General features: G+C 41.5%; 1 protein-coding gene across 1 annotated transcript; it reads left to right on the forward strand.

The window, feature by feature from the left end:
• Window positions 1-4,942: 4,942 nt before the first annotated feature.
• LOC140732733 (immunoglobulin lambda-1 light chain-like) lies at window positions 4,943-10,893 on the forward strand. The gene is made up of 3 exons (XM_073055405.1): window positions 4,943-5,056; window positions 5,166-5,525; window positions 10,393-10,893. The coding sequence occupies exons 1-3, from the start codon at window positions 4,975-4,977 to the stop codon at window positions 10,725-10,727; spliced, it is 777 nt and encodes a 258-aa protein (XP_072911506.1). The 5' UTR covers window positions 4,943-4,974; the 3' UTR covers window positions 10,728-10,893.
• Window positions 10,894-13,969: the final 3,076 nt, after the last annotated feature.

Consider the following 13,969-nt stretch of genomic DNA (forward strand, 5'->3'; position numbering starts at 1 on the left):
AATTTTCAGTGTTATGTTCTGATTTGGGTCAATTCTAGTTACTTTCAATCCTCATGATATTAACTTCTATTGCACTTAGATAACTTATTGCGGGAAGTTGAAGTTTAAAACTAGGGAAATATTATACAAATGTGGAGAGCGCTGGTAAGGCCATTCCTGGAGTACTGTGCTAGGTTTTAACTTTCTAACCTAAAATAAAATAGATATTAAAGCATTATAAGCAGTCAAAAAGAAATTCACAAGGCCAATTTCTGGATGTCCTAACAAATTAGGTTAAATAGTTTGGGCCCATAAACCTTGGATTCAGAAGAATGAGAGGTGACCTTATTGTTCTGAGATATTGATAGGACACGACAGAGTAAATCTTGAAACATTTCCATTAGTGGGAGAACCTTAAATAATTGGATATGGTCTACATGAGGTGCTAGCTCTAGTAGTGAACATCTGTCATCCAAGATCCCTACCACCTGACTATGCCATCTTTTCACAGCCTCCATAGGTACAGAAGTCCTATACCAACAGATTCAAGAATATCTACTTCGCTTCAATCAGTTGGTCCTTGAAACAATGTGCAAAAACTTAATCCTCAGTACAACATTTTGACCACTTCGTAATAGTTTTTTATTCTATTTGTGTTCTTTCTTGTATAATTGGACTAGAGAGGATGCAATATCAGATCTCCTATTAGAAACGAGTTAGGACAGGTGACGGAAGTGTGTGTCGGGGAACACGTTGGTTCCAGTGATCATAACCATCAGTTTCAACTTAATCATGGATAAAGATAGATCTGGTCCTTGGGTTGAGGTTCTAAACTGGAAAAGGAGAAATTTGAAGAAATGAGAAAGGATCTAAAAAGCGTGGATTGGGACAGGTTGTCCTCTGGCAAGGATGTCGTTGGTAATTGGGAGGCCTTCAAAGGAGAAATTGTGAGAGTGCAGAGTTTGTATGTTCCTGTCAGGATTAAAGGCAAAGTGAATAAGAATAAGGAATCTTGGTTCTCGAGGGATATTGCAACTCTGATCAAGAAGAGGAGAGAGATGTATAGCATGTATAGGCAACAGGGAGCAAATAAGAAGCTTGAGGAGTACAAAAAGTGCAAAAAAATACAAGAAAGAAATCAGGAGGCCTAAAAGAAGACCTGAGGTTGCTTTGGCAGTCAAGGTGAAGGATAATCCAAAGAGCTTCTGCAGGTATATTAATAGTAAAGGGATAGTAAGGGATAAAATTGGTCCTCTTGAAGATCAGAGTTGTCAGCTATGTATGGAAACAAAAGAAATGGGGGAGATCTTAAATGGTTTTTTTGCGTCTGTATTTACTAAGGAAGCTGGTATGGAGTCAATGGAAATAAGGCAAACAAGTAGTGAGGTCATGGAACCTATATAGATTGAAGAGGAGGAGGTGCTTGCTATCTTGAGGCAAATCAGAGTAGATAAATCCGCAGGACCTGACAGGGTATTCCCTCGGACCTTGAAGGAGACTAGTGTTGAAATTGCAGGGGCCCTGGCAGATATATTTAAAATGTCGGTGTCTGCAGGTGAAGTGCCAGAGGATTGGAGGATAGCTCATGCTGTTCTGTTGTTTAAAATAAGGCTCTAAAAGTAATCTAGGAAATTTTAGACCGGTAAGTTTGACGTTGGTAGTAAGTAAAGTATTGGAAGGAGTACTAAGAGATAGGATCTACAAGTATTTAGATAGACAGGCACATATTAGAGAGAGTCAACACGGCTTTGTGCGCCTTAGGTCATGTTTAACAAATCTATTAGAATTTTTCGAGGAAGTGACAAGGAAAGTGGATGAAGGGAAGGCAGTGGAACTTGTCTACATGGACTTCAGTAAGCCCTTTGACAAGTCCAGCATGGGAAGTTAGTTAGGAAGATTCAGTCGCTAAGTATACATTGCGAGGTAGTAAATTGGATTAGACATTGGCTTAATGGGAGAAGTCGGGGAGTGGTAGTGGAGGATTGCTTCTCTGAGTGGAGGCCGGTGACTAGTGGTGTGCCACAGGGATCAGTGCTGGGTTCATTGTTATTTGTCAACTATATCAATGATCTGGATGATAATATGGTAAATTGGATCAGCAAATTTGCTGATGCTACAAAGATTGGAGGTGTGGACAGTGAGGAAGGTTTTCAAAGCTTGCAGAGGGATCTGGACCAGCTATAAAAATGGACTGAAAAATGACAGATGGAGGTTAATACAGACAAGTGTGAGGTATTGCACTTTGGAAGGAAAAACTAAGGTAGAATATACAAGTTAAATGGTAGGGCACTGCGGAGTGCAGTAGAACAGAAGGATCTGGGAATACAGATACAAAACTCCCTAAAGGTGGCGTCACAGTTAGATAGGTTAGTAAAAAGAGCTTTTGGTACAGTGGCCTTTATAAATCAAAGTATTGAGTATAAGAGTTGGAATGAGGTTGTATAAGACATTGCTGAAGCCACATTTGAAGTACTGTTTGCAGTTTTGGTCACCGAATTACAGGAAGGATATTAATAATGTTGTAAAAGTGCAGAGAAATTTACAAGGATGTTGCCTGGACTTGAGAAACTGAGTTACAGAGAAAAGTTGAATAGGTTAGGACTTTATTTCCTGGAGCATAGAATAATGAGGGAAGATTTGATGGAGGTATATAAAATTATGATGGGTATAGATAGAGTGAATGCAAGCAGGCTTTTTCCATTGAGGCTAGGGGAGAAAAAAAAACCAGAGGACATGGTTTAACGGTAGAGGGGAAAAAGTTTAAAGGGTACATTGGGGGGGACTTCTTCACACAGCGAGTGGTGGGAGTGTGGAATGAGCTGCCAGATGAAGTGGTAAATGTGGGCTCACTTTTAACATTTAAGAAAATCTTGGACAGGTACATGGATGAGAGGTGTATGGAGGGATATGATCCAGGTGCAGGTCAGTGGGACTAGGCAGGAAAATGGTTCAGCACAGCCAAGAAGGGCCAAAAGGCCTGTTTCTGTGCTGTAATGCTCTAAGGTTCTAATTTTGGATGTTATATTCAAAGTATATTTTTTGTGAATGCTTTGTTTCTAATTTCATCTGCCTGTGAGAGTGATGCAAGCAAGAATTTCATTGCAGATGTGCATACGTGTACTTGTGCATATGACAATAATCTTGGCAAAATAAAGGTATGATGATTTAAAACAGAGGTACATAAAAATTATTTTAATTCTTTTTCCAGTGGGCTGTAAATACCTGGAACTTGATATTCCAGGGAGCTAGGTTATTACATGTATTTAATGTACACAAAGATAAACTGAGATCTTGTAATTGAGAGATATGGGAACTATCATGGCAGAGAAATTGAGGCCAGCGTAGACCAGCTGAACAGTATGAGCATACTGAATAGCAGGACAGGTTTGAGCAGTCCCGTTCCTATTGTGTTTTTGTGGCATCTTTTCTATTGTAAGGGCTGGAGCCAAGTTATTTTTCAAATTATGACATTTCTAATCGTGTCCATCTGTTTTAAATGAACTGCATTAATCTTCACTGGTCAGTTTTGAATACAATTGCAAAGTGATTACAACTATTTCGTTTCACTTGTGTTTATATTATCTTTCTGAAGCTCTTTCTGACTTTTATGGCTTCAGTTGTGCTCGTGCACCTGTAATTGATTATTGCTAATTAACACTAAATTTCCAGTAATGTTTCGTAATCTGAATACAGAAGAGTTTGTTGCAGAAAAATTTCTCGAATATGGACAAATTACTTTCCTCGACAGAGTTACTCTGCCTTCCCGAGTACATGTATGAAATACAAAATACCCTACTAAAGCAATGTTATGTTTGCTGCACCGTATTGCTAAACACTGAAGTTAACTATACTGCCATAGCACTCCCATCAGAACAGTGATCTGGCAGAGTGCATTAATTCATGACAAAGATACACACGGCTTGCCTTATCCTCAATTTTAACCACAGGTCTCCAATGATTTTGATTACTTATATTCTCCTGACAAGCAATTGAAGGCCACTCTCCCTTGGTATAGTTGCCCAATCATTTCTAAATATCTGATAAACGGGAATACTAATTTCTAATTCTAACCAATTCTGATTAACAGACCACTGTAAGGAGAGGCAGCTACGCTTCTTCCACGATTATTCTAAACCCTGGTGCTCTACAAGATTTCGCCCTCAGTCCGCTACTGTACCCCCTGTACGCTGATGGCCGCCGAATCAGAATTTGCCCGAACAAGTTGGTAGATGATACCGCCATAGTGGGCTGGATCTCAAACAACGAGTCCAAATACAGGAACAATATAGAGAGCTCAAGAACATGGTGTCATAACAACAATCTTTCCCTCAATGTCAGCGAAATAAAAGAATTCGTCATTGACTACAGGAACTGGGGGCCGTGGGGGTATTGTTCAGGACGTCAACAGACTGGAATGGGCTGCAAGTGAACAAACCACTCCCCATCTGCTCTGTTAGTGAGAATGATCCCGAAAGACAAAAATACATATTAAATATGCTTCAATCTCCACCAAGATAGTATATCCTGCTGTGCACTATTGGTTACAGTCCTTCAAATTGAACATAATATTCTTAATCGAAGTCAAAAAGGAATAGAGCGCTATTAATATCATATGATTGAATCAACGGCGCAAAGGTAGCGTTCGCATTTCCAAGACTACTTTATTTGAAATTCATGACATTGGATTCGCTTTGAACACGCGACTTATTTATTCGTTATTAATATACAATTTGATTTTGCAGCTAGCAATTAATTGTCAACCCCGAACATGTAATGCATAATATGGCATAACCCCTATCAGCAGAAAGTCAGAACTCCGTATTCAGAATTGTATAGCTCCTTGTACATGACCCACTAACGTCATTCCTTCCAGTTCAGATGCTCCAATCGCGTTCTGCCCTTTGGTTAAGGATTTACATAAATTTGGACCCTTCTTCATAAGGCTGATAAAATGAGACTAGGACACGGATAATCGATCAATTTCCGGGACGTGCCATGAGCAGTTCTGTGTTCATCACATTCTTCACCATGTGTAAGCGTCTCGGTGTTGTCTTTCTGATAGTACTTCTGGTCTCAGGTAAGTATGTCGTTAGCGTTTCCTTCCTTGTTGAGCGCACCGTGACTAAGGTTAAAGCACTATATTAAATATTCTGAGATATTTCAAAATTGCCTGTCTTCCCACTTAGAATCAAAGGCACAATTTATTCTAAACCAGCCACCATCTGTTTCTACTGAGTCGGGAGGAAATGTCGAAATTTACTGTACACTGAAAGGCGTCAGCATGGGAAACGCTTTAATATCCTGGTACCAGCAAAGGACTGAAAATGTTCCTCCTCGGTATCTCCTGCGCCATGATTCTCAAAATCTAGTCAGGGCATCAGGTACTCCAGATCGATTCTCCGGTAGAAGTTACTCGTCACTCAACTCCAGATATTTAACCATCACTGGTGTTCAAAAAGAAGATCAAGCGAACTACTATTGCGGTATGTGGGTAAGCACTAGCGACACTTATATCTTCGGAACTGGAACGAAGCTAACGCTGTCGTGTAAGTAACCTTAATCCATCGGATTAATGCAGGAATGAATATTTGATACCGTGGATTAATATTTTTTTCATATATATCTAGCATATAGTGACGTTTTTAAAGGTATCCCTTATAAATAAATCTGGCTGTTTCGGTGGAGAGCTCGATGGGTTTCCAGCGCCATCGGTTATGTCTTAACCATTCGAACTATTCAACGAAAATAGTTAACTTTGAGACCTTTCTATCCGGGACTCCATCTGAGATGCAAAGTTTAAATATTACCCTTCTACCTTCCCCCATACTACCAGCATCCCCCCCCCCGACCAGTCCTACTTTGTTTTCCTGTATTAGACATTGCAAGAAGACATTAGACATCAGACATTCAGTGTCTACATGGTTCACCCACATTTTTCCGTAGAGATCCATACACTTTTTTGTTTAAAGGAGTCAAGTAACAAGAGATAAAATTCACCATGTAGTTTGAGAAGGAGAGGTTCAATACAGATATATCAGTACTACAATGAATAAAAGCATTTACAGAGGCATGATAGAGGAATATGCCAACTTTGATTGGAACTGGATACTTGCAGGTATGACGGTGAAAAGCAGTTTCTGGGAGCAGTTCAGAAGGCACAGAATAGATACATCCCAAAGATGAAAAAGTAGTCTAAAGGGAGGATAATGCAACCATGGCCGACAAAAAAAGTCAAGGACAGCATAAAAGCAGAGGACATAAAATATAGCAGAAATTAGTATTAAATTGGCGGATTCGCAAACTTTTAAAACCCAACAAAAGGCAACTTGCAAACAGCCACAAGGAGAGAAAAGATGAAAAAAGCAGGTATACTCGCGAATAAAATAAATACAGAGGATACCAGAATCCTTTTAAGATATACACAGGTATACAAAGAAAGGCGAGGGTGGATATTGGACTGCTTGAAAATGACGCTGGTGGGGAGGGGGAGTAAATAAATTTCATATGAACTTAATAAGTACTTTTCGTCAGTCTTTAATGTGGAAGATACCAGCAGTATTCCAGAACTGCAGGAGGGTCAGAGGCCAGAAGAGATTATACTCATTATTACTAAGGAAATGGAAGCTGAAAGGTCTAAAAGTAGACAATTCAACTGGACCAGATGGACTACAGCCCAGGGTTCTGAAGGAGGTAGCTGAAAAGATTGTGGAGGCATTACGATTGAGTTTATAAGAACCCCTGGATTCTGGAATGCTTCTGGAGAACTAGAAAATTGTAAATGTCACTCCTTTATTTTATAAGGGGGCGTGGCAGAAGAAAGGAAAGTATAGACTATTTACTCTTTCTTCAGTGGTTGATAAGATGTTGGAATCCATTATTGAGGATAAGGATTCGGGGTTCTTGGAGCCACATCATAACATAAGCCGAAGTCAGCATACTTTCCTTCTGCGAATCTCTGTTGGAATCCTTTGAGAATAACAGGCAGGATGGATAAGGGCTGTCTTTTACTTGGATTTTCAGAAGGCCTTTGACAACGTGTCGTAGACGAGACTGCTTAACAGGACAAGAACCTATTCCACTTACAGCAAAGACACTAGCAGAGATAGAACACTGGCAAACTGGTAGTGAGTGGGACGGGGGTGCATGGTTGCGGTTGGCTACTAATGACTACTGATGTTCAGCTGTGTCAGTGTTGGGACCGATTCTTGTCATATTATATGTCAATGATTTAGATGCCAGAACTGATGGTTTTGTGGCCAGGTTTGTGGACAATATGATAATAGGTGGCGGGGCAGGTAGTATTGAGGAAGCAGTGTCTCTCAACGATATGTAGACAGATTGCCAGAATGGGCAAAGAAGTGACAGATGGAAAATAGTGTAGGGAAGTGTATGGTCATGCAGTTTGATTGAAGGAATGAAGGAGTTGACCATTTTCTAAACGGGGAAAATTTTCAAAAAGGGGAGGTATAACGCGACATTTCTTTGTGCATGATCCCCTAAAGGTTAATTTGTAAGTTAAGTCGGTAAGAAAGGCAAATGCCATGTTTGCTATTCATTTCGAGCTGATTAGAATGTAAAAAGAAGAATGTAATACTGAGGCTTTATAAGTATTGGTCAGACCGCCCTTGGAGTGTTGTGAGCAATTTTGGGCCCTTTATCTAAAAAAAAGATGTGCTGCATTGGAGAAGGTTCAGAAAAGGTTCATAAGAATGATGCCGGGAATGAAAGCAATAACTTTTGAGGAGCGTTTGATGGCACTGGGTCTGTACCTGCTGGAGTTTAGAAGAATGAGAGGGGATCTCATTGAAACCTGTCGCATATTGAAAGACTCGGATAGAGTGAATTTGGAGAAGATGTTTCCTATCCAGTATGAATCTAGACCAAGAGGACACAGCCTCGGAATAGAAGAACGACTGTTTAGAACAGAGATGAGGAGGAATCCTTTGAGCCAGACGCTATTGAATCTGTAGAATTCATTGCCACAGATGGCTGTGGAGGCAAAATCGTTCGGTATGCTTAAAGTGGAGCTTGATAGGTTCTTGATTAGCCAGGGCGTCAAAGGTTACACGGAGTAGGTAGGAGAATGGGATCGAGAAGGATATTAACTCAGCCATGAATGAATGGCGGAGCAGGGTCGAGGGTCTGATGGTCTTCTGGTCTAAGAGAGTACAAACTGATCCTTAGTTCATCGACCCCACTACTCTCTCACAATCCTGCGCTGAGTTATTCGTCTATAGTATTTGAACTTACGCCAGGATGTGTGTGTGGCTATGTTAATCGCGTGAAAGCAATCCAGCAGACCGTTTAACCCGATATTATTGCCAAAAATACATTTAATTCAATTCTGTGCAGTGCAAAACAAGCATAAAGCCAAGACGAACATCACTGTGATCAAAGAGGGACGTACTCCCAAATATTTGGATTTGGTGGGTAGACAGGGGTGTTTTTAAAAAGCAGGAAGACGTTCGAATACAGTATTAAGGAGATATGAAAGACGACTCGCATTGAGAGCTCGTGCTCGCTTGCCCATCTATGAATTTGATAATAAAGATGAAATGTTGCCTAAATTTGTGGAAATATCCAATGTAAGAATCATACCCACAAATTGTGTTATCTTCCTAATAGACAGCCAGTTGTTTATCATTTATCATAGGGCAGATAAGATAGTCTATGGAGCCTTTTATGGGAGCATATCAAACACAATGAAGGCAGAGTGAACATGGAATGTGATTTTTATTTTTATTTAAATTTCAACTTGAACTTTAAATGGAATGACCAGAGCAGGCCATTTATCCCGCGCTATAATGTCGGCCCAATTACCATAACGGACGTTTTATATGTTGGTTACCTTTTCTTCGTTCGATACAGTCCACTATTTTAGACAATAGACAATAGGTGCAGAAGTAGACCATTCGGCCCTTCGAGCCTGCACCGCCATTTTGAGATCATGGCTGATCATCTACTATCAATACCCGGTTCCTGCCTTGTCCCCATATCCCTTGATTCCCCTATCCATAAGATACCTATCTAGCTCCTTCTTGAAAGCATCCAGAGAATTGGTCTCCACTGCCTTCCGAGGCAGTGTATTCCAGACACACACAACTCTCTGAGAGAAGAAGTTTTTCCTTAACTCTGTCCTAAATGACCTACCCCTTATTCTCAAACCATGCCCTCTGGTACTGGACTCTCACAGCATCTGGAACATATTTCCTGCCTCTATCTTATCCAATCCCTTAATAATCTTATATGTTACAATCAGATCCCCTCCCAAACTCCTTAATTCCAGCGTGTACAAGCCCAGTCTCTCTAACCTCTCTGTGTAAGACAGTCCAGACATCCCAGGAATTAACCTTGTGAATCTATGCTGCACTTCCTCTACAGCCAGGATGTCCTTCCTTAACCCTGGAGACCAAAACTGTACACAATACTCCAGGTGTGGTCTCACCAGGGCCCTGCACAAATGCAAGAGGATTTCCTTGCTCTTGTATTCAATTCCCTTTGTAACAAAGGCCAACATTCCATTAGCCTTCTTCACTGCCTGCTGCACTTGCTCATTCACCTTCAGTGACTGATGAACAAGGACTCCTAGATCTCTTTGTATTTCTCCCTTACCTAACTTTACACCATTCAGATAATAATCTGCCTTCCTGTTCTTACTCCCAAAGTGGATAACCTCACACTTATTCACATTAAACGTCATCTGCCAAGTATCTGCCCACTCACCCAGCCTATCCAAGTCACCCTGAATTCTCCTAACATCCTCATCACATGTCACACTGCCAACCAGCTTAGTATCATCAGCAAATTTGCTGATGTTATTCTCAATGCCTTCACCTAAATCGTTGACGTAAATCGTAAACCGCTGTGGTCCCAATACCGAGCCCTGTGGCACTCCACTGGTCACCACCTGCCATTCCGAGAAACATCCATTCACCGCTACCCTTTGCTTTCTATCTGCCAACCAGTTTTCTATCCATGCCAATATCTTCCCCCCAATGCCCTAAGCTTTGATTTTACCCACCAATCTCCTATGTGGGACCTTATCAAATGCCTTCTGAAAATCGAGGTACACTACATCCACTGGATCTCCCTTGTCTAACTTCCTGGTTACATTTTACATTTATGGTGGCCGAATGACGGAAAGCAAACCTGAAAAAGACTGTAGTTATACGGTGATCTAAATCAATGTTAAACTTTCTGGAAAAATTCTAGGCCGTGCCCCGAGGAAACTCTGTCAATGGCACTTGATCCTCAAAATCTTGGGTACATTAACAAATTATTTAGAGAATATTCAACCGTCGGTCCTGAGACATTGGTAAATGCTAAGGATTTCCTCTCACACAATTCTTTTCTTTCTGTTTTAAGTGAACAGTCTCATTATCTAGTTCCTCAAAAAAAAATTTTTCTTTACAGCCCAAGGATTGTCCAGCCCTAAGGTCTCCCTTCTCCTGCCGGCGTCTGATCAGATCACTAAAGGAAAGATGGCGACTCTGGTGTGCCTAGTCGATAATTTTTACCCTGAAGGGGTAGAGGTCTCCTGGAGCACCGACGGCACAGTAGTCAACGCCGGTGTTAAGACGTCCCGAGCCGTGCAGGGCAGCGACAGAACCTACAGCCTGAGCAGTTACCTTACCCTGACCGCCATGGAGTGGAACTCACACGAAGAGTACACTTGCGGGGTTACACACGCGTCTCTCGTGTCTCAGTTGAAGCGAAGCATCCGGAGATCGGAGTGTACGCCATTTTAGTGGCCGCTGTTATTTACCATCTGCGACGATGAAACATTATTCTCAATAGATACTTTCAGTCGTTCTCGAGCAAAAGTCGGGACTCTTTGTTTTTTTCACTTCCGCTGTAAACATATAAGCATGCCCCTCTTTCACGTTGTATAATATAATCACATTTCATGAGCTATTACGTTGTTGTTATTCTTTAATCAACTCAGCGGTTCCGAGGCTAGCCCTTATATTGTTCGACCAAAGGGCCGCTATCCTTTAAAATGTTAAAATTATTTCTGAGGCAGAGTCTGCCAGTGCTGGAATCTGGAACAAAAAGAAACAAATTACTGGGTAAACTCGGGGGGTCAGTGGAGTCAAATGGTAGCAATCAAATTGTAGGGTCCCGAACCCAAAACTCGACCGCCCATTGCGCTCCATCTGACCCTCCGAGCCTTTCCCCCCTGAACTCTGGACTATGTATCCGCCAGTCCGCGTTCACATTCGGTGGAACTTTTCGGTCCTATTCTATTCCTATACGTCAAATGCACCACAGATCATGCAGAAGATTAGATTTAAAGCTGTGGTTACTGACACTGGTATAGAACCCGTCACTGTTCAATATTTGAGTCAAACAGGGCTGTCTCGTTACATCTTGGGGTTTTTTCTGTTTCAAAATTATTTCGTTCAACATTGATCGACTTTCCAGACCTGTGGGTCATATGAATTAGAAGTAAATATTTTTCAACCGGAACTTTTCGGAAGTTTGGGTAGAACACCTTGGCTGCCCTGTCTATTTCCTACCCCTGATATATTTCAGAAGACTGATGAATAATGCACAGTTCTGGCGCCATGAGCCACTTGTCTGTTTCGCTCGATCCTTCCCGCAGAGCCGAGGAGAAAATTGTGGGGAGGCGGGGGAAATGGTACATTCACAAAGTTCTACACCCCTCATCAGTTATATGTCGCTTTAACCTGCTTTACTCCAGAGAAAACAGGCCCAGCCTGTCCGTATTTTCCGCCTAATTAAAACGCTCCACCTCGAGCAAAATCCTAGCGACTGTTCTCTGCAACCTCGCCAGCACTACCACATTTGTTCTATTTCGTGATAACCAGAACTGCATGCTGTTCTCTCGCTGGGATGTGACCTAATATTTAATGTTGGAGCAGAACCTCTTTGCCCTTGCATTTGATGCCCCGAATACTGTAATGAAGTCTAGCACTTCATATACCTTTTTTTTGCCCAGGTTATTATTAGGGCCGCACTGTAGCGCAGCAGTTAGCGTGAAACTTTACAGCAGCAGCGACCAGCGATCAGCGATCGGGGTTCTGTCTGTAAGGAGTTTTTACGTCCTCCCTCTCCCCCAGGTGAACGAGTGGGCTTCCCCCGGGTGCTCCGGTTACCTAGGACATTCCAAAGACATACTGGTTAAGTTTAGTAAGTTGTGGGCACGCTATTCTGGCGCTAGAAGCGTCGTGACAATCACCACGCCCCCCAACACGTATTCGGACTATGGTGGTCGTTGATGCAAAATCCGACGCATTTCGCATGTTTCGTTATGATTGTTCCAAATAACAATAATCTCTAATCGCTCTCTCTTTATCTGCCTGTACTGAAACCTTCAATGACCTTTGCACTTGGGCACGAAGTCACTGTTTCTCAATATCCCCATTGCATGATTGGTCCTCCTGAATGCATCACACCATATTTATCAGAATTGAACTAAATTTGCCATTTAATAGCCCATAGCAGCCTGGGGGTACCACCACCCACTAGCCACATCAACAACTCAACCAGCCTTCTCATCATCCACAAACATATTGTTCAAGCTTTCTCAGTCGCATCCAAATCATTCACATATAGCCCCAGCCCAATCCCTGTGGAACACTACTATTCACAGGGCCACAAAAGCCATTCTCTACCATCATCCTCCATCTCCCATTGCCGTTTTAATTTTGGATCCAATTTGCCAACTAGAAGCTTATCTTTTTAGCCATCTCCGTGCGTAACCTTACCAAAGATGTAGTATTACCTTTGAACCAAATCTACTGCCCCGTCGTCATCAGTACACTTTATTATGTCTTCAATATTTTCTAACAGATTGGTCAGTCGAGATCTTCTCTTGACATATATGAATTTCACCGATTCGTTCCTACCTTTCTAAGTGAGTATGAAATCTGACACTTAAAATGCTTACCAATACATTCACAGCCATAAATAACAGGCTCAATGGTCTGTGTTTAGCACGCATTTTCCTACTGTCAGTATTACAAAGAGACCCTTTTGCCATAACCCGGTCAGGTGATCATCGGGTAATTTAACTGCGACCAGGTAATGTTTAAAACTTTCAGCTAGATCCCTAGTAATCCCCTTCCTTCCCCTCACTCCCACCCCCATCCATAGCTGCCTGGGGTAAATCGCTTCCAGCCCTGGGAATTTATTCACCTCTAACTCCGCTAAACCTTCAAGTGCCTCCCCTGTTTTAATGGAAACCTGCACTAGACTTTCATATACCTCTTCCATGCCGTCGCCATCTACAAAGTCATATCTTTAGCTAATACCAATGTGAAGTATTAATTTCGGACCTAGCCGATACGTTCTGGCTTCACACAGAGATTATCACGATGGACTCTAAACGTTCTACTGTTTTTCTGGTTATTCTTTTGTTCTTAATTAAACTGTCTTCCGTTTTATTATATCAGATCAATATGTTTGTCGTACATCCTCTTTGGCTTTCAAATTTCCTTTTTAAGCACACCCTACACTTTCTAAACTCCTGCTGGACTTCTCCTGCCTGTACGTGGCACGAGCTTCCTTTTTTGTCTTTATCCAATTCTCGAAATCCCTCCAGATCCCTGCATCTGTTACACCTAGCTTTCACTCAGGAATATACTGGCCCTGAAATGTCGTAGTATTGGACAGATTAACGGAATGGGAATGCAATTAATTTCCTATTGATCTACATCTCAGTCTTTTGAAGGAGTTGACGATGGAGAGGATGTTTGCTGAAGCTGCACATTTTCTAACATTCCCAAGAATCAAAAAGCGAAGATAGTGTCTAGAACCCTAACTAAGAAGAGGAGGGCAAACTGGCAAATGGCAACAGGAGAGGGAAAATATAATTACATTCTATTGTGAAGGCAGCTGGAATAGATAATGGGTTTATCGCAGAATAGGCATATATTTACGAAAAGGAAATTATGTTTGACAGATCTATTAGAGTTTGCTTGAGTATTCTATAAATGGAATACAAAGGACAGAATCGATGGATGTG

This window comes from Hemitrygon akajei, chromosome 9 (assembly GCF_048418815.1).
Source record: "Hemitrygon akajei chromosome 9, sHemAka1.3, whole genome shotgun sequence".
Lineage (NCBI taxonomy): Eukaryota > Metazoa > Chordata > Chondrichthyes > Myliobatiformes > Dasyatidae > Hemitrygon > Hemitrygon akajei.

Excerpts from the sequence above, each read along its gene's own strand:
- LOC140732733 (XM_073055405.1), top strand. The coding sequence starts at position 4,975 with ATGAGCAGTTCTGTGTTCATCACATTCTTCACCATGTGTAAGCGTCTC. Across the intron at positions 5,057-5,165 it reads GATAGTACTTCTGGTCTCAG|AATCAAAGGCACAATTTATT; the intron begins GTAAGTATGTCG and ends CTTCCCACTTAG. Across the intron at positions 5,526-10,392 it reads AACGAAGCTAACGCTGTCGT|CCCAAGGATTGTCCAGCCCT; the intron begins GTAAGTAACCTT and ends TTTTCTTTACAG.